Source organism: Cetorhinus maximus, chromosome 1 (assembly GCF_964194155.1).
Source record: "Cetorhinus maximus chromosome 1, sCetMax3.hap1.1, whole genome shotgun sequence".
Lineage (NCBI taxonomy): Eukaryota > Metazoa > Chordata > Chondrichthyes > Lamniformes > Cetorhinidae > Cetorhinus > Cetorhinus maximus.
Window position 1 is genome coordinate 82,366,943 of NC_135879.1, and position 20,030 is coordinate 82,386,972.

Here is a 20,030-nt window from a genome sequence, read left to right on the forward strand (position 1 = left end):
CAAAAAATAAAACTTGAAGGAAATTCTTAGTCACACCACCGCAAACAGAAGCATTTGCAGAGCTATCCACCAATTAGAAAAATGTTAAGTGAAAATTCTGATCAGCAAAAGTGACACTCTTGCCTAAATTTTCAACTGACCTCACCTCAGCACTTTTTGAAGGAAAAAGTTCCAGATTTGAACTACTCTTCGTGTGAGCAAGTGTTTCCCAACATCACTCTTGAACGGCCTAGTTCTAATTTTCAGCATAGTTTTAGTATACACTGCCTTGTCCTGGACTCCCCCACCAGAGGAAATTGTTTTTCTCTACCTGCCCTATCAAATCCTTTTTGATAATCTTACACGCTTCAATCAGAATACCCATTAATTTTCTACATTCAAGGCGCTACAAGCCTGATTTATGCAACCCATCCTTAAGATTTAATCCTTTCACCCCCACTATTATTCTGGGAAATCTGTGTTACATCCACTCCAAGGCCAACATATCCTTCCTGAACTGTATGCTGCACACCAGACACCATCTAACGAAACAAAAGCAGAAAATGCTGGAAAACCTCAGCAGGTCCGGCAGCATCCGTGGAGATAGAAACAGAGTTAATGTTTCGAGCCCATATGACTCTTCTTCAGAGCTGAAGAGAAGTGGAAACGTGATGGATTTTATACTGTTTAAGAGGATGTGGAGCAGGTGGAACAAGATAGAAGGTCAGGGATAGGTGACAGCTAAGGAATGATTGACAAAGATGTCATGGACACAAGGCAAGGTAATGTTAATGGTGATGATAGTGTTAAAAGAAAGTGCTGATAGTGGAATAAAGGTAAGAACAGAATGTGTTAATAGCAGAACAAGGGTGAGCGCTCTGTGAAAGAACAACACAGGAACCAGTGATAGATGGCCCTGTGGGGGGAGTGGGATTTGAGAAAAAGGATTGAAGAAATGAACAAATAAATAAAAGAATAAACTGAAATGTAAATAAAATTAAAACTAAATAAGTAAATAAATAAAAATTGGCTTTAAAAAGTGGTAAAGATGGAGGAGAGAGTTCATGGTCTGAAGTTGTTGAACTCAATATTCAGTCCGGAAGATTGTAAAGTGCCTAGTCGGAAGATGAGGTGCTGTTCCTCCAGTTTGCGTTGGGCTTCACTGGAACATTGCAGCAGGCCAAGGGCGGACATGTGGGCATGAGAGCAGGGTGGTGTTTTGAAATGGCAAGTGACAGGGAGGTCTGGGTCATACTTGCGGACAGACTGAAGGTGTTCAGCAAACCTTGTTTAGTCTCCCCAGTGTAGAGGAGACCGCATTGGGAGCAGTGAATGCAGTAGACCAAATTGAGAGAAGTGCAAGTGAAGCACTGCTTCACCTGAAAGGAGTGTTTGTGGCCTTAAGACAGTGATGGAGGAGGTAAAGGGGCAGGCATTGCACCTTCTAAAATTGCATCGGAAGGTGCTGTGGGAAGGGATGAGGAATTGAGGGCAATGGAAGGGTGGACCAGGGTGTCATGGAGTGAACGATTCCTACGGAATGCTGACGAGGGGGCGGGGGTGAGAGGAAGATGTGTTTGGTGGTGGCATCATGCTGGAGTTGGAGGAAATGGCAGAGGATGATCCTTTGAATGCAGAGGCTGGGGAGGGGGGGTGAAAAGGGGGACCCTATCATGGTTCTGGGAGGGAGAGGAAGGTGCAAGGGCAGAGGCGCGGGAGATAGGTTAGACATGGTTGAGGGCCCTGTCAACCACTGTGGGGTGGGGGGGAACCATGGTTAAGGAAAAAGAAAAACATGTCAGAAGTATCGTTTTTGGAGGTGGCATCATTGAAATGGATGTGAATGAGGTGGAGGAACTGAGAGAATGGGATGGAGTCCTTACAGAAGTTGTAGTCGAGGTAGCTGTGGGAGCCGATAGGCTTGTAATGAATATTGGTGGACAGTCTATCACCAGAATTGGAGGCAGAGAGGTCAAGGAAGGTAAGGGAAGTGTTGAAGATGGACCATGTGAAGGTGAGGGAGGGGTGGAAATTAGAAGCAAAATCGATACATTTTTCCAGATCCAGATAAGAGCATGAAGCAGCACTGATACAGTCATCGATGTACCAAAAAAAGAGCTGTGGGAGGGGCCTGAGTAGGACTGGAACAAGGAATATTCACATACCCCACAAAAGGACAGATATAACTGGGGCCCGTGGGAATACCCATAGCCACACCTTTTATTTGAAGGCAGTGAGGCAAGTTAAATGAAAAATTGTTTAGCAAGAGAACATGTCTAGCCAAGCAGAGGAGAGTGGTGGTGATGGGGATTGTTTGGGCCTCTGTTCAAGGAAGAAGTGGAGAGCCCTCAGACCATCCTGATGGGGGATGGAGGTGTAGAGGGATTGGACGTCTATGGTGAAGAGGAGACAGTTAGGGCAGGAAACTGGAAAATGTTGATATGATGTAAGGCATCAGAGGAACTATGAATGTAGGTGGGGGAGAGACTGAATGAGGGGAGAGAGAATGGAGTCAAGATGGGAAGAAATGAATTCTGTGGGGCAGGAACAGACTGGCACGATGGGTCTACCAGGATAGTCCTGTTTGTGGATTTTGGGAAGGAGGTAGAAGCGGGCTGTCCGAGATTGGGAGACTATGAGGTTGGCGGAGGGAAGATCTCCAGAGGAGATGAGATCAGTGACAATCCTGAAAACAATGGCTTGATGTTCGGTGGTGGGGTCATGGTCCAGGGGTAGGTAGGAGGAAGTGTCTGAGAGTTGGCGTTCAGCCTCTACAAGGTAGAGGTCAGTATGCCAGACAACAACACACCACCCTGGATAATAAAGTCAGGGTTGGACTTGAGAGAATGGAGTGCAGCAAAGTTCAGAAGGAGACAGGCTAGAGTGGTTGAGAGGAGCAGTGAAGTTAAGATGACCAATGTCACGCCGCCAGTTTTCAATGAAAGGATCAAGAGCACATAAGAGGCCAGAGGGAGGGATCCAGGTGGAGGGAGAATACTGGAGGCGGGTGAAAGGGTCCGTTGAACGGGTGGAGTACTGCTGCCCAAAGAAGTGAGCATGGAGACGAAGGCGACAGAAGAGGAGTTCAGCATCATGCCGGCCTGAAATTCATTGTGGTGAGGGCATAAAGGTATGAAACTGAGTCCTTTGCGGAGTACAGAACATTCAACATCAGAGAGCAGAAGGTCAGAGGGTATGGTGAATACATGGCAAGGCTGGGATAAGAAGAAGGGATGGGGTCAAATGGACAGGAAGGAGTGGAGGGTCCTGGATGACGTTGGTATCAGTAAGTTATTGGAGCTTGTTACAGCAAGGGGTGTGATAAGAAGGTCACGACAAGGGGTGGGATAAAATCCAACACATTTCCACTTCTTTTTAGCTCTGAAGAAGAGTCATATAGACTTGTAATGCTAACTCTGTTTCTCTCTCTACAGACGCTGCCAGGCCAGCTGAGGATTTTCAGCATTTTCCGTTTTTGTTTCAGATTTCCAGCATCTGCAGTATTTTGCTTTTAACTTACCATCTAATGAAAGCTCAATACAGCTGTAACATAACTTCCAGTAATTTGTACTCCAGCCTGTTTGAGTTAAAGGCCAACATTTCATTAACCTTTTTATTTTTTTTATACCTGTTCAATAGTTTTAGTGTCTTGTGCACTTGATTCCAAAATCTCTCTATTCATCTACAGTTCCTAGCTTCTCGCCATTTAGAAAATACTGTGATCGCCCTTTCTTAGGTTTGAAATGCTTTCCAACATTAAACTCTATTTGCCACAGCTTTGTCCATTTATCAACACCCCTTTGCAACTTTCTGAAATTTTGAAATATAATGCAACAGCTTGTGGTAATGATACCCTGCCAGTCCTCTCCAAGGTATGAACAGACTGATATATGGCTAATTATCAATCTGGAACCCAAAGATTTTCGGGAGACTCTCAGGGAATTCCAAGTTAGTGGATATCTATGCACTTTGAGGATTTTGTATTTGCTGGTTTACTGCAATGTTTTTGTTCCCCTTGTTGTATACTACTCCTGCAATTAATGCAATGTCTCAGGTAACTGACACAGGAAATCCCAGAAGTGTGTTCATATAGAGGATTAAACATCAAATTCCTAATAGAGCACACTAATCCACAGTGAAATAAAGAAAGTTCTGATGAAAGATTATTGACCTGAAACATTGACCCTGATATTTATGGTGTGGTGGACAGGATTCAAATGAGGCTGAAAACAGCCAAAGAATCCACTCCTACAGACCTTAACAAGAGGGGGAGATAGTTTGGCCATTGGGAATGGGGAAATCAGTAATCATGAGGTCCTGGGCAGATTGACCAATCGAGAGGGAGTGGGGAGGTCATCAATTGGTGGGGGAGTGAGGTCAACAATTGAGGAGGAGGAGGAGTGAGGGTGATAATTTAGAAGGTGGGCTGAGGTCAGCAATATGGAGGGAGTAAGATTAGCAATAGGGAGGGAGTGCGGTGTAGGATCGGAATCTCCTCCAACTGGAAAATTTATGGGACATAATTTCAAACCCACAGACATGTTTTGACCTCATGATTGGAATTATAAATTACAAAAGATAAGCTGCAGTCAGCAATACATGGCTGGGCGGCAAGGGGTTAATTTGGACATTTAGTAAAAACAGTGACTCATTAAAAGGGTTTGGCCATTGACTGCTATCAGGGAACAATGGTACCAGAGAAATGCCATTACCTGCCAACACCTAACGCAATCAAGAAGTCCAGTTACACAATTCAATAGCACAAAGGACACATCATCATTACAATACACTCAAGGAATTGTGCAACTAAGGTCTGCATCACAGGCAATTGCACTAGAATAGGGTCATTCAAACCCTCATTAACTTTGGAGCCAGGTGCTGTTACTGTGCCACATCAAATAGTAGGAGAATTACTCATACAATGAGAACTGATAATATTTGTCTGGATACATCTTCCATAGAAAACCCCATATAGTTTCAATCAGCAGGAGCTGATGACATTTGTCTGGGCTTTGTGTGGAATTAACTAAATGGACATTGGGATAACAGGAAATATGTTTTGACATGTCTGAGCTAAATTATGATAAAAGAGCAGATCTGAGTCTCTGGCTGCAGTTGGAAGGAGGGTCAGGGCTGGTCACCTTGACTCAGGCCTACATTCAACACGGACAGACCAGCTATGTTGGGGATTGTAAGTTTCAGCCAAATTGAAGTGATACTGGTCTGAGGGTTTTGTGAAGAATTGAAGTGAAAGCTTGGTGTTTTTTGTCGGTACCTTGTAACTTATTTCAGCCATATCTTGATGATATTGGTCTGAGGGTTTTTTCTTAAGGTTTCAGGACAAGATGTGGTGTTTTGCCTATGTTTTTGTAAGTTTAAACCGAGTCATGGGGACTTTGTGTGGAGTTAGCATTTTTGTAAGTTTAAGCCCGAGTCGTGGTGACTTTGTTTCGGGTATTGGGAACAGGTTGTTTTAAATTTCAGGGTTTTGCACAGTGGGGTTGTGGATGATTCAATAAAGCAATTGTGAATTATCAGAAGGAATTGTCTCGCTGGTCATTCTGTCTAAGCCATAAACTTGTGAATCTGGTGTCACAAACTTGAGTGTGGGGAGGGTCCCTGAGGAAAAAGGGGAACCCCTACAGAATTGACGATTGCAGCAGGACACCAGTAGGTGATAAGGCTGAACAGACAGAGCTGTGGACAAAGTGGGGGAGGAAAAGTGATCCTCCCATGACAATGGAAATGAGGTTACAGAAGTCTATCTGTGAGAAGCTAAAGCCAAATGAGGCTTGGCTAAGGGAACTAACTAATTCAGAAGATCCATTAGGATGGGTCGAGGGTGGATGGAGTCATCCCAAAGGTGAAAGAAGACAGAAAAGGGCAGCATGATTGTATGGATACAACCATCAACACCCTAAAGATCAGTGCGAAAATATTAAACTCAGACAAGAAGTAGAGATCCTGAGGAAACAAGCCTCAGACATAGAAGCGGTAGTTAACTGTTTGATAAAGGAATTTGAGGAGCTAAAGACAGAAAGGGCCACAGGACAAGTCAAGGCATGAACAGACCTTGAGCTATTATCAGGGCCAGGTCTGTAAGGTAGAGGATGAGAGAAACGAGTATCAGACATTATATTATGAAGTCAAGGCACAGGCTCGGGGCTTGAAGACTAGGTGTGAGGGTATGAAGACAGCTTATCTTTGGTAAAGGAACAGAAAAGGAACAAGGTTCCTTTTAATAAGACCATAAGACATAGGAGCAGAAATTAGGCAATTCGGCCCATCGAGTCTGCTCCGCCATTCAATCATGGCTGATAAGTTTATAAGACCATAAGACATAGGAGCAGAAATTAGGCCATTTGGCCAAAAGTAGAGAATTTGTCTAATAAACAGGTCCAGACACTGCTCACTGAGTCAAAAACAAAAATAGCTGGAAAAACTCAGCAGGTCTGATAGCATCAGTGGAGAGGAAGACAAAGTTAACGTTTTGAGTCCGTATGACTCTTCATCAGAACAACCGTTCTAATGAAGAGTCATACGGACTCGAAACGTTAACTCTGTCTTCCTCTCCACAGATGCTGTCAGACCTGCTGAGTTTTTTTCCAGCTATTTTTGTTTTTGCTTCAGATTTCCAGCATCCGCAGTATTTGGCTTTTATCTTACTGCTCACTGAGTGACTCGAGGAGGGGGACAGGGTCCCTTCTGCAGAAGTTTTGATAATTCAAGAGTGGATGAAGAAGAAAATGCTAAGAGCTGAAAAGGTAACAGACCTTTTGGTTAGAACAGTTTATTGTGCTGAGAAATGTGGCAAGGTTTTTCAGAAGTCAGAGAGTGTAAGATTCAGGGCACACAAGGGAATTCAGAACTTAAAAGGAAAAATGGGCAGGCAACAGGTACTGGTCCCTGCTGAGATGAGAAGACATGAGCTCCTCTGTCAGCGAGACCATGGTCCAGCTGTTTGCATAAGGTTGAAATATAAGAGAAACTTTGGGGTCATGGAAAACAGTTAGGACAAAGTAAAAAATTAAGTTGGTATGCACACAGTATAGCTAAAATGCTGTGTGAACTGTAAAAGAAAACTTGTGTGTATATGAGTGAACTCAGTTTCTGTCTATGTGTTTTAATAGTGTCTTGTTTGATTTTGTGTGTCTTTGCTTTTTTATTTATTCATCCATGGGATGTGGGTGTTGCTGGCTGGGCCAGCATTTATTGCCCATCCTTAGCTGCCCTTGAGAAGATGGTGGTGAGCTGCCTTCTTGAACCGTTGGAGTCCATGTGGTGTAGGTACTCCCACAGTGCTGTCAGGAAGGGAGATCCAGGATTGTGACCCAGCGACAGTGAAGGAACGGCGATATATTTCCAAGTCAGGATGATTAGTCACTTGGAGGAAAACTTCTAGGTGGCGGTGTTCCCATCTATTTGCTGCCCATGTCCTTCGAGATGGTAGTGATCATGGGTTTGGAAGGCGCTGTCGAAGGAGCCTTCGTGCATTCCTGCAGTACATCCAGTATTCAGTATCTGTCACTGAGTGGATGTTGGAAGTGGGTCGTCACTCTGAAGTAAGTAAGGTCATCAATTGGGAGATCGTCAATCAGAAGGGAGTGAAGTCAACGATTGGGAGGGAATGAGGTTGTCAATTGGGATGGAGAGAGGTCACCAATCAGAAGGGATTGAGGTCGTCAATTGGGGCAGAGCAAGGTGGTCAATCGAGAGGGAGTAAGGTTGTCAGTCAGGAAGGAGATTGTCAGTTGGGATGAAGTGAGGTCGTCAACAAGGGGAGAGTGAGGTCTTCAATTGACAGGGGGCAAGGTTGTCAATCAGGAGGCAGATCATCAATTGGGATGGAGTGAGGTCGGCAATCAGAAGGGATTGAGGTCATCGATCAGGAGGGAGGTCGTCAATTGGGAGGGAGGTCATCAATCGAGAGGGAGTGAGGTCGTTAATCGGGAGGGAAAGAGGTCATCAATCAGGAAGGATCAAGGTTGTCAATTGGGAGGGAGAGAGGTTGTCAATTGAGAGGGAGTGAGGTCGTCATTTGGGAGGGCGTGAGGCTGTTAATCAGGAGGGAGATCATCAATTGGGAGGGAGCGAGGTCATCAATTGGAAGTGAGGTCAAGGCTGCAAGGGGATCAGGACTGGGAGCTAAATATCCAAGGATATACATCCTATTGAAAAGATAGGCAGGTTGGCAGAGGGGTTGGGGTTGCTTTGTTAGTAAGAAATGAAATTAAATCGATAGCAAGATATGACGTAGGGTCAGATGATGTAGAATCTGTGTGGGTAGAGTTGAGGAACCGCAAAGGTAAAAAAACCATAATGGGAGTTATGTACAGGCCTCCGAACAGTAGTCAGGATGTGGGGCACAAGATACAGCAGGAGATAGAAAAGGCGTGTAAGAAAGGCAAGGTTACAGTGATCATGGGGGATTTCAATATGCAGGTAGACTGGGAAAATCAGGTTGGTAGTGGATCCCAAGAAAAGGAATTTGTGGAATGTCTACGAGATGGCTATTTGGAACAGCTTGTGGTGCAGCCCACTAGGGAACAGGCAATTCTAGATTTAGTGATGTGTAATGAGGCAGATTTGATAAGAGAGCTTAAGGTGAAGGAACCCTTAGGAGGAAGTGACCACAATATGATAGCATTTACCCTGCAATTTGAGAGGGAAAAGCTGGAATCAGATGTAACGGTATTACAGTTAAATAAAGGCAACTACAGAGGCATGAGGGAGGAGCTGGCCAGAATTGACTGGGAGATGAGCCTAGCAGGAAAGACAGTGGAACAGCAATGGCAGGAGTTTCTGGGAGTAATTTGGGAGACACAGCAAAAATTCATCCCTAGGAAGAAGAAGCATACTAAAGGGAGGACGAGGCAACCATGGCTGACAAAGGAAGTCAGGGACAGCATAAAAGCTAAAGAGAAAGCATACAATGCGGCGAAGAGCAGTGGGAAACCAGGGGATTGGGAAGCCTACAAAGACCAACAGAGGACAACTAAAAAAGAAATAAGGAGGGAGAAGATTAAATATGAGGGTCAACTAGCCAGTAATATAAAAGAAGATTGCAAGAGTTTTTTTAGATATATAAAGGGTAAGAGAGAGGCAAAAGTGGACATTGGGCCGGTGGAAAATGACGCTGGAGAAGTAGTAGTGGGGAACAAAGAAATGGCGGAGGAACTGAATAGGTACTTCGCTTCAGTCTTCACGGTGGAAGACACGAGTGACATCCCCAAAGTTCAAGAGAGTCGGGGGGCAGAGGTGAGTATGGTGGCCATTACCAAGGAGAAGGTGCCAGGAAAACTGAAAGGTCTGAAGGTGGATAAATCACCTGGACCAGATGGATTACACCCCAGAGTTCTGAAGGAGATAGCTGAAGAGATAGTGGAGGCGTTAGTGGTGATCTTTCAGGAATCACTGGAGTCAGGGAGGGTCCCAGAGGACTGGAAAATTGCTAATGTAACCCCCCTGTTTAAGAAGGGAGTGAGGCAAAAGATGGGAAATTACAAGCCGATTAGCCTGACCTCGGTCGTTGGTAAGATTTTAGAGTCCATTATTAAGGATGAGATTTCAGAATACTTGGAAGTGCATGGTAAAATAGGGCACCGTCAGCATGGTTTCATCAAAGGGAGGTCACGCCTGACAAATTTGTTAGAATTCTTTGAGGAGGTAATGAGTAGGTTAGACAAAGGAGAGCCAATGGATGTTATCTACTTGGACTTCCAGAAGGCCTTTGACAAGGTGCCGCACAGGAGGCTGCTCAGTAAGATAAGAGCCCATGGTGTTAGAGGCAAGGTACTAGCATGGATAGAAGATTGGCTGTCTAGTAGGAGGCAGAGAGTGGGGATAAGGGAGCCCTTCTCAGGATGGCGGCCGGTGACTAGTGGAGTTCCGCAGGGGTCAGTGTTGGGACCACAACTTTTCACTTTATACATTAATCATCTAGATGAAGGAACTGAGGGCATCCTGGCTAAGTTTGCAGATGATACAAAGATAGGTGGAGGGACAGGTAGTATTGAGGAGGCGGCAAGGCTGCAGAAGGATTTGGACAGGTTAGGAGAATGGGCAAAGAAGTGGCAGATGGAATACAACATGGGGAAGTGTGAGGTCATGCACTTTGGTAGGAAGAATAGAGGCATAGACTATTTTCTAACTGGGGAGAGAATGCAGAAATCTGGAGTGCAAAGGGACTTGGGAGTCCTAGTCCAGGATTCTCTTAAGGTTAACTTGGAGGTTGAGTCGGTAGTTAGGAAGGCAAATGCAATGTTGGCATTTATTTCGAGAGGACTAGAATATAAAAGCAGGGATGTGCTGCTGAGGCTTTACAAGGCTCTGGTTAGACCACATTTAGAATATTGTGAGCAATCTTGGGCCCCGTATCTCAAGAAGGGTGTGCTGGTCCTGGAGAGGGTCCAGAGGAGGTTCACGAGAACGATCCCAGGAATGAAAGGCTTAACATATGAGGAACATTTGAGGACTCTGGGTCTATACTCGATGGAGTTTAGAAGGATGAGGGGGGATCTGATTGAAACTTACAGAATACTGAAAGGCCTGCATAGAGTGGACGTGGGGAAGATGTTTCCATTAGTCTGAGAGACTAGGACCCGAGGGCACAGCCTCAGAGTAAAGGGAAGACCTTTTAGAACAAAGATGAGGAGAAACTTCTTTAGCCAGAGAGTGGTGAATCTATGGAATTCATTGCCACAGAAGGCTGTGGAGGCCAGGTCATTGAGTGTATTTAAGACCGAGGTAGATAGGTTCTTGATTGGTAAGGGGATCAAAGGTTACGGGGAGAAGGCGGGTGGATGGGGTTGAGAAACTTATCAGCCATGATTGAATGGCGGAGCAGACTTGATGGGCCAAATGGCCTAATTTCTGCTCCTATGTCTTATGGCCTTCTGGTCTTATAACCCGGGAGGGAATGCGGTCATCAATCAGGAGGGAGGGAGGTCGTCACTCGGGAAGGAGCAAGGTTGTAAATCAGGAGGGGGATCATCAATCAGGAGGGAGCCAGATCATCAATTAGGACGGAGTGAAGTTGTCATTTGGGAAGGAGTAAGGTCATCAATCGGGAGGGAGTGAAGTCGGCAATCGGGGCGGAGTGAACTTGTCAATCTGGAGGGTGCGAGCTTAGCAATCAGGACAGACCCAGGCTGTGAATCGGGAGGGAGATCATCAATCGGGATGGAGTGAGGTCGTCAATCAGGATGCAGGCCGTCAATTTGGATGGAGTGAGGCCATCAATTAGAAGGGAGTGAAGTTGTCAATTAGGAGCGAGGTCATCAATCAGGAGCGAGCGAATTCGTCAATCAGGAGAGAGATTGTCGATCGGGAGAGAACAAGATTGTCAATCGTGATGGAGTGAGGTCGTCACTTGGGAGGGAGCGAGGTTGTCAATCAGGAGGGAGATTGTCAATTGGGAAGGAGGTCATCATTTGGGATGAGGGTTATCAATTGGGAGGGATTGAGATCGTCAATCGGGAGGGAGTGGAGTCGTCAATCAGGAGGGAGTGAAGTCATCACTCAGGAGGGAGTGTGGTCTCAACTAGGATGGAGTGAAATTGTCAATCGGAGGGAACAAAGTTGCCAATTGGGAGGGAGAATGTCAATCGGGATGGAGTGAGGTCATCAATCGGGAGGGAGCGAAGTTGTCAACTGGGAGTGAGTGAAGTTGTCAATTGAGAGGGAGCGCGGTCATCAATCAGGAGGGAGCAAGGTTGTCAATTGGGATGGAGATCATCAATCAGGAGGGATCGAGATCATCAGTCATGAGGGAGTGAGGTCGTCAATTGGGATCAGGGTCGTCAATCGGGAGGGAATGAGGTCGTCAATTATGAGGGAGTGTGGTTGTCAATCGGGAGGGAGTGAGGCAGTCAAATGGGAGGGAGCAAAGTTGTCAATCGGGAGGGAGGGCATCAATTGGGAGGGAGTGAGTCCCTCAATCAAGAGGGAGTGAAGTCGTCACTTGGGAGGAGCAAGGTTGTCGATCAAGAAAGAGATCGTCGATTGGGAGAGAGCGAGGTCATCAATCGGGACGGAATGAGGTCATCACTTGGGAGACAGCGAGGTTGTCAATCAGGAGCGAGACCGTCAATTGGAGTGTGGTCATCAATTGGGAGGGAATGAGATCGTCAATCAGGAATGGGCGAGGTCGTCAATCAGGAGGGAGTGAGGTCATCACTCAGGAGGGAACATGGTTGTAATTGGAACGGAGTGAAGTTGTCAATCGGGATTGAGTGAGGTCGTCAATCAGGAGGAAGCAAGGTTGTCAATTGGGAGGGAGTGAGGCTGTCAATCCGGAGACCATAAGATAAGACCATAAGACATAGGAGCAGAAATTAGGCCATTCGGCCCATCGAGTTTGATCCGCCATTCAATCATGGTTGATAAGTTTCTTAACCCCATTCCCCCCTCCCTGTAACCTTTGATCCCTTTACCAATCAAGATAAGACCATAAGACATAGGAGCAGAAATTAGGGAGATCATCAATCGGGAAGGAGTGAGGGCATCAATCAGAAGGGATTGAGGTCATCAATCGGGAGGGAGATCATCAATTGGGAGGGTGCGAGATCGTCAATTCGGACAGAGTGAAGTTGTCAATCGGGAGGGAGCGAGGTTGTCAATTAGGAGGGAGTGATGTTATCAATTGGGAGGGAGATTGTCAATCGGGAGGGATTGAGGCCGTCACTCGGGAGGGAGATTGTCAATTGGGGGAGAGTGAGATCGTCAATCGGGGCAGAGTGAATTCGCCAATTGGGAGGGAGTGAGGTAATCAATCGGGAGGGAGGCCGTTAATCAGAATGAAGCAAGGTCATCAATCAGGCGGGAGTGAGGTCATCAATCAGGAGGGAGTGAGGTCATCAATTGGGAGGGAGATCGTCAATCGGGATGGAATGACTTCGTCATTCGGGAGGGAGCGAGGTTATTAATCTGGAGGGAGGTCATCAATAGGGAGAGAGCGAGATTGTCAATCAGGTGGGAGGTCATCAATTGGGAGGGAGTAAGTTCATCAATCAAGAGGGAGCGAGGTTGTCATTCGGTGGGAGCAAAATTATCAATCAGGAGGGAGATCGTCGATCAGGAGAGAGCGAGGCCGTCAATCGGGACATAGTGAGATCATCATTCGGGAGGGAGTGAGGTAATCACTTGGGAGAGAGCGAGGTTGTTAATCAGAGGGAGACCATCAATTGGAAGGGAAGTCATCAATTGGGAGGGAGCGAGGTCATCAATCGGGAGGGAGCGAGGCTGTGATCGGGGCGCAGTGAAGTTGTCAATCGGGAGGGAGGGAGGTCATCATTCGTGAGGGAGATCATCAGTTGGGAGGCAGGTCGTCAATCGGGTGGGAGCGAGTTCGTCAATCAGGAGGGAGTGAGGTCATCACTCAGTAGGGAGTGACGTCATCAACTGGAACGGAGAGAATTTGGTCAATCAGGAGCCAGTGAGATCGTCAATTGGGAGGGAGATCAACAATTGGGAGGGAGGTCGTCAATCGGGAGGGAGTGATTTCGTCAATCAGGAGGGAGCGAGGTCGTCTCTCGGGAGGGGGCAAGGTTGTCAATCAGGAGGCAGATCGTCAAATGGGAGGGAAGGAGGTCGTCAATCGGGAGGGAGCGAGGTCATCAATCAGGAGGGAGTGAGGTCATCTCTCAGGAGGGAGTGAGGTCGTCAATCGGGAAGGAGCAAGGTCGTAATTCGGGAGGGAGTGAGGTCATCACTTGGGAAAGCGCAAGGTTGTCAATCAGGAGGGAGGTCGTCAATTGGGAGGAAGAGAAGTTGGTCAATCAGGAGCGAGTGACATCATCAATCGGGAGGGAGATCATCAATTGGAAGGGAGGTTGTCGATCGGGAGGGACCGAGGTTGTCCATCAGGAGGGAGTGAAGTTGTCATTCGGGAGTGAGTGAGATCATCAGTTGGGAGGGAGTGAGGTTTGCACATGGCAGGGAGCAAGGTTGTCAATCAGGAGGGAGCAAGGTTATCAATCAAGAGGGAGATCATCAATTGGGATGGAATGAGGCCATCAACCAGAGGGGACTGATGTTGTCAATCAGGAGGGAGGCCATTAAGTGGGAGGGAGGTTATCAATTGGGAGAGAATGAGGTCTTCAATTGGGAGGGAGCAAATTCGTCAATCAGGAGGGAGTGAGGTTGTCACCTGGAAGGGAGCGAGGTTGTCAATCTGAAGGGAGATCATCGGTCGGGAGAGAACAAGGTCGTCAATCGGGAGGGAGCAAGTTAATTAATCAGGAGGGAGTGAGGTTGTCACTCGGGGGGGAGCGAGGTTGTCAATCAGGGAGGAGATCATCAATCGGGATGGAGTGAGTTCGTCAATCGGGGGGCAGCGAAGTCAGCAATCAAGAGGGTGCGAGGTTGTCAATCAGGAGGGAAATCATTTATGGGGACAGAGTGAGGTCGTCAATCCAGAGGGATTGAGGTTGTCACTCAGCAAGGAGTGAGGTTGTCATTCAGGAGGAAAATCATCAATTGGGATGGAGTGAGGTCATCAATCAGAAGGGAGTGAGGTTGTCATTCGGGAGGGAGGTTGTCAATCGGGACGGAGTGAGGTCTTAATTTGGGAGGGTGTGAGGTCACCACTTGGGAGAGAGCGAGGTTGTCAATCAGGAGGGAGATCGTAAATTGGGAAGGAGGTTGTCAATCGGGAGGGACCGAGGTTGTCAATCAGGAGAGAGGTCATCAATCAGGAGAGAACAAGGTCGTCAATCAGGAGGGAGGCCGTCAATCGTGAGGGAGTGAGTTAATCATTTGGGAGGGAGCGAGGTTGTCAATGGGGCAAGGTTGTCAATCGGGAGGGAGATCATCAATCAGGATGGAGTGAGGCCGTCAATCAGAAGGGAGTGAGGTCATCAATTGGGAGGGAGTGAGGTCATCAACCAGGAAGTGGGTGAGGTTGTCAATTGCAAGGTGAAGTGAGGTCAGCCATGAATCATGGTAGGGGTTGGGGGACGAGAGTGCGGTGGAAATGGGGCTGGAGAATGTCGGCAAATTGGTGGGCCGGGGCGATAGGCTGGAGATTGCAGCTGGGTGAGGGAGATAGCTCCCTTAAGGGGCTTGGGAGCAGCACTCCTGCCCCTCCTGGCCCACAATGAGTGCTAAAGCTGCCACTGACATTGGGGAGCTGGCATCTCCTGCCTCTGTTTCACTGCCAGGATTCACGGTCCATGGGAAACCTGAACAGCACTGGTTAATTTTAAATCACGCACCCAACTGCACAACCAGAAGCAAATAAAAATGTTAATTAAATGTCCCACCTTTCCACTTCAGGACACTCAAACTCTCCAATACCATTATTGCACTGGAGGGAATGGTGAACTGGGGTCGTCAACAGTGCATTTCATTTTTTAAATTCCCCCAAACCCTCTGCTGCCCATTGTTAGGTGAGATTGGGTGGAGAGGGGAGCGGTTGGGGTGGGGGAGGGAATTAATGTTAAGGCAGTTAACTCTAGTTTCAGCCATGGTTGAGTTGTTAGCACTCTCAACCCGGGGTCAGACGCTTCTGGGCTCAAGTCCAAATCCAGAGCTTGAGCACAAAAATCAAGGCTGACACTCCAGGATAATACTGAGAGTGTGCTGCAGTGTTGGAGAGTCAGGACAGAGGGAGAGCTGCAGTCCGGAAGGGTCATTACTAAGGGAGAGCTGCAGTCCTAGAGGGTCAGTACTGAGGGAGTGCTGCAATGCCAGAGAGTCAATACTAAAGGAGTGCTGCAGTGTCAAGAGAGTCAGTATTGAGGGAGTGCTGCAGTGTCAGAGGGTCAGTACTGAGAGAGTGCAGCAGTGACAGAGGATCAGTACTGAAGGAAGGCTACACTGTTGAAATGTCAGTACAGAGGGAGTGCTGCAATGTCAGAGGGTCAGTATTGAGGGAGTGTTGCAATGTCGGAGAGTCAATACCAAATGAGTGCTGCAGTGTTGGAGGGTCAGGACGGAGGGAGTGATGCAGTGTCAGAGGGTCAGGACTGAGGGAGTGCTGGACTGTCAGAGGGTCAAGACTGAGTGCTGGACTGTCGGAGGGACAGGACTGAGGGAGTGCTGCAGTGTCAGTGGGTCAGGACTGAGGATGTGCTGCACTATCAGAGGGTCAGGACTGAGGGAGTGCGGCACTGTCGGAAGCTCAGACTGAGGGAAAGCAGCAGTGTCGAAGAGTCAGTACTGAGGGAGTGCTGCAACGTCAGAGAGTCAATACAAAAGGAGTGCTGCAGTGCCAGACAGTCAGTATTGAGGGAGTGCTGCAGTGTTGGAAGGTCAGGGCTGCAGGAGTGCTGCTGTACTGAAGGGTCAGTACTGAGGGAATGCTGTTGTGTCGGAGGGTCAGACTGAGGGACTGCTGCAGTTTTGGAATGTCAGGACTGAGGGAGTACTGCAGTGTCAGAGAGTCAGTACTGAGGGAGTGCTGCAGTGTCAGAGAGTCAGTGCTTTGGAGGGTTACTATTGAGGCAGTGCTGCAGTGACGGAGGATCAGTACTGAAGGAAGGCTGCAGTGTCGAAGCGTTAGTACAGAGGGAGTGCTGCACCGTCAGAGAGTCAGTGTTGAGGGAGTGCTGCTGTATTGAAGGGTCAGTACTGAGGGAGTGCTGTTGTATATGAGAGTCAGGCCTGAGAGAGTGCTGCAGTGTCAGAGAGTCAGTACGGAGGGAGTGCTGCAGTGTCAGAGGGTCAGGACTGAGAGAGTGCTGCACTGTCACAGGGTCAGAACTGAGGGAGTGCTATAGTGTCGGAGGGTCAGGACTGAGGGAGTGCCGCAGTGTCAGAGAATTAGTACTGAGGGACTGCTGTGGTGTCAGAAGTCAGGATTCAGGGAGTGCTACAGTGTCAGAGATCAGTACTGAGGGCGTGCTGCAGTGTTGGTGGGTGAGTAGTGAGGGGGTGCTGCAGTGTCGGAGGGTCAGAACTGAGGGAGTGCTGCAGTGTCGGAAGGTCAGGACTGAGGGAGTGCTGGACTGCCGGATGATAAGGACTGAGGGAGTGCTCTAGTGTCAGCTGTACAGACTGAGGGAGTGCTGCAGTGTCGGAGGGTCAGGACTAAGGGAGTGCTGCACTCTCAGAGGGTCAGGACTGAGGAAGTGCTGCCATGTCCTGGGGTCAAGGCTGAGGGAGTGCTACAGTGTTGGAGAGTCACTATTGAGGCAGTGCTGCAGTGTCAGAGTCAGTACTGAGGGAGTGCTGCAGTGTCGGAGGGTCAGAACTGAGGGAGTGCTGCAGTGTCAGAGTCAGTACTGAGCGAGTGCTGCAGTGACGGTGGATCAGTGGTGAAGGAAGGCTGCAATGTTGAGGGGCAGTACAAAGCGAGTGCTGCAGTGTCAAAGAGGCAGTATTGAGGGAGTGCTCCTGTATCGAAGGGTCAATACTGAGGGAGCACTGCAGTGTCAGAGGGTCAGGACTGAGGGAGTGCTGCAGTGTCAGAGGGTCAATACGAAAGGAGTGCTGCAGAGCCGGAGGGTCAGGACTGAGCGGGTGCTACAGTGTCGGAGGGTCAGTAGTGAGGGAGTGCTGCTGTGTCGGAGATGGGATGAGGTGCTAAACTGAGACCCTGGGTGCCCTTTAACTTGGTGTAAAAGATCCCATGGCACTATTTCAAACTCGATCTGGGGAGTTATGTCCTGGTCCCTTGGCCAATATTTATCCCTTAATCACAAAAACGGATTATCTGGTCACTGTCACATTGCTGTTTGTGGGAGCTTGCTGTGCATAAATTGGTAGCTACGTTTCCGACATTACAACAGTGACTGTACTTCAAATATACTCCATTTGCTGTAAAGTGCTTCGAGCCAGCCAGTGGTGGTTTCTGTACGCAAGTCTTTCTTTCCCTCTCTACAGAAGCTGCCTGAGCTGCTGGCTGTTATCCAGCATGTCCAGTTTGATTTCAGAGTTGCAGCACCAGCAGTATTTTGCTTTCCATGGAATAAGCCTGGTTAGTTTGGAGCCAGTGCTGGCGATCACATTTTGGTGTTGCATTTCTTGGGTAGCTGGGGTGAGGGGATAAATTCCCCAGTACATTCAATGGGCACACAAGACTCCTACAAAGAAAGTAAATGGGACCGGGCGAAGTGCAGGCGGAATAAAGATTCCACTGTGCTCGGAGTTCGCTGCTCGCTCATCCAGCGTTGTTTTGTATGAGAACTGAACTGCCAGGGCAAAATAAGTTTTTTTTTAACGAGACAACTGATATAGTCGGCGGCGATTCCGCCTGGAGCCTATATGCTGCCCATCCTTACCCGTCCTTCACTGAGCGAGTGTCCATCAGAGAGATCTTCATCTTGTTGAACTCCTCTGTCTCGCAGTCGGAATCCTCGTCCAGGAGGACGTACTTCTCCTTCTTCGGCTCGGGCATTTGGGGTGTGGGGGCAGCGATCAGAAATTCCTCTTCCGATTGCAAACTAGCCTTCAAGCAGCCGCCACTCGCAATCCCAGCAAGTTTTGGGCACGGCGACTTGGGGAGGTTAGGCAGGGGAGGGGAAGCTGGTCTCCGAAGACTGGGGAGAAGTTCTGCACCAATTACCTGCAGACTCCACCCATTCATCCAGGCTCCTGCCGTCTGCAGTCAAGCACTGACTCGTTGTTGGTCCGATACAGTTGGGTGCATTGCTAACCCATTTCAACGTGATAGAACTGCTTTTGCTTTCAGTGAGTTCAAAGCGAGATTTTCGCTTGATCCCAATTGCTCCCGCTTCAAGAAGGGGGAGACGATTTTTGATTTCTTCTTTTCATCCGCAGGCTGTCGGGATAAGGATATGTACTTGAGCAAATGTCCTTAAAGCAACTATAAACAAAACGGGGTGCTAGCAGGTGGAAGCCAGGGAGGTTGACTTTAACCCTGCCCACCCAGCACCAACTGGAGCTGCGTGGAATTTATATAGATAAGATCCCCATGGGCTCTTAACTGGGGCCCTGAGTGGCTTCCCAGCCAAGCTAAAGGAGCTCTGCAGACAGAAGAGGCCTTCCACAGGGTACATAAAACCTCCCTTTGTGAGGTTAGGAGGAGCAGGAATGTTCCTCCAGACCCCACGAGGAACATTGCCGTCTATCCTGGTTCAGACCTTCCCCCCTTTATCCCTGCCAATTCCTTGCCACTCTCCCAGGCATTTAACCGCAAGCTGACAGCAAGCCAATGTTTGGCCACAAAGAGAGGACCGGTGTTATTTAAATTGAGGCTGGCAGTTAAAATACCCCGGACCTACGAGTGACAACCCGCAATTCATTTGAGAATAAAATTGACACTGGTGTGGGAGACACATTCAACACACAGCCACTTGGTTTGCACCCGCATAGGAAAGAGATACACCTTGGTCACCTCTTTGGGCCTGATGCAATTTGCCACAAAGAGGAGTGTTCGCAAATTGGGATTCCAGCCTGTTTCAGGCAGGTGGGCTGCTTGCCTGTTGACAAGCCCACCTATACATTGGATCAGAGGTGCGACCAAACTGTTGCCTGAACCCAATTTTTAACAGTTGGTGAAAAACAAGAGGCTGTGAGCTGAATATTTCTCCTGTGGTGTTTATAAATGAATTTAGACCAAGAAAATAATTTGTACTTGAGATTTGGGCACACCTTAAAGCAATGCAAACCGCAATGACTCACATCTGAAGATGAACATTAGCCCGCAAAGGATTTATGATTAGACACACATAGGACCAGTTAGTACATGTTTGACAAAGCCTGCAACACCCTCATCTAAATTAATACTCCATTCTCTGTCAATGCATTTTTTTTGGCCAGGTTGCGAAAAACTAAATAGATAAACTGATTTATGAAATTAAAAGTATGAATGTTTGCACAAACATACATTAACCTGAACCAGTCAACACTCTGTGTAAAGGAGTATTACAACAGCCTAATGATTGTGGTTTAGCAACAGGGCTGATTTTGCAGCATCATAGAAACAGAGATGTAAGCACTGGAAGCCTATTCATGCCTGTACCACTGCTAGCTTTCATTACATTTTCCTGCTCTTCAACTGTATTTCTTAAAAACATTTTTCTTTACAGCAAGTTGTATTGATGTAGATTTTAATGTAGTTAAAAGTCCCAAGGAACTTCATGGAA

The 20,030-nt window shown here is 47.7% G+C and overlaps 1 protein-coding gene across 3 annotated transcripts in view; it reads right to left on the reverse strand.

The window, feature by feature from the left end:
• The window catches only part of LOC144681475 (EF-hand calcium-binding domain-containing protein 14-like), an 83,994-nt gene extending 65,206 nt beyond the window's left edge, over positions 1-18,788 (reverse strand). The window contains exon 1 of one of the 3 annotated variants that reach the window (XM_078543111.1): positions 18,204-18,788. In XM_078543111.1, coding sequence (XP_078399237.1) covers positions 18,204-18,508 — 305 coding nt within the window. In that variant the 5' untranslated portion in view covers positions 18,509-18,788. The remainder of the gene's footprint in view (positions 1-18,203) is intronic. The other 2 variants (XM_078543103.1, XM_078543094.1) reach the window with 2 other exon arrangements.
• Between the last annotated feature and the right edge of the window lie 1,242 nt (positions 18,789-20,030).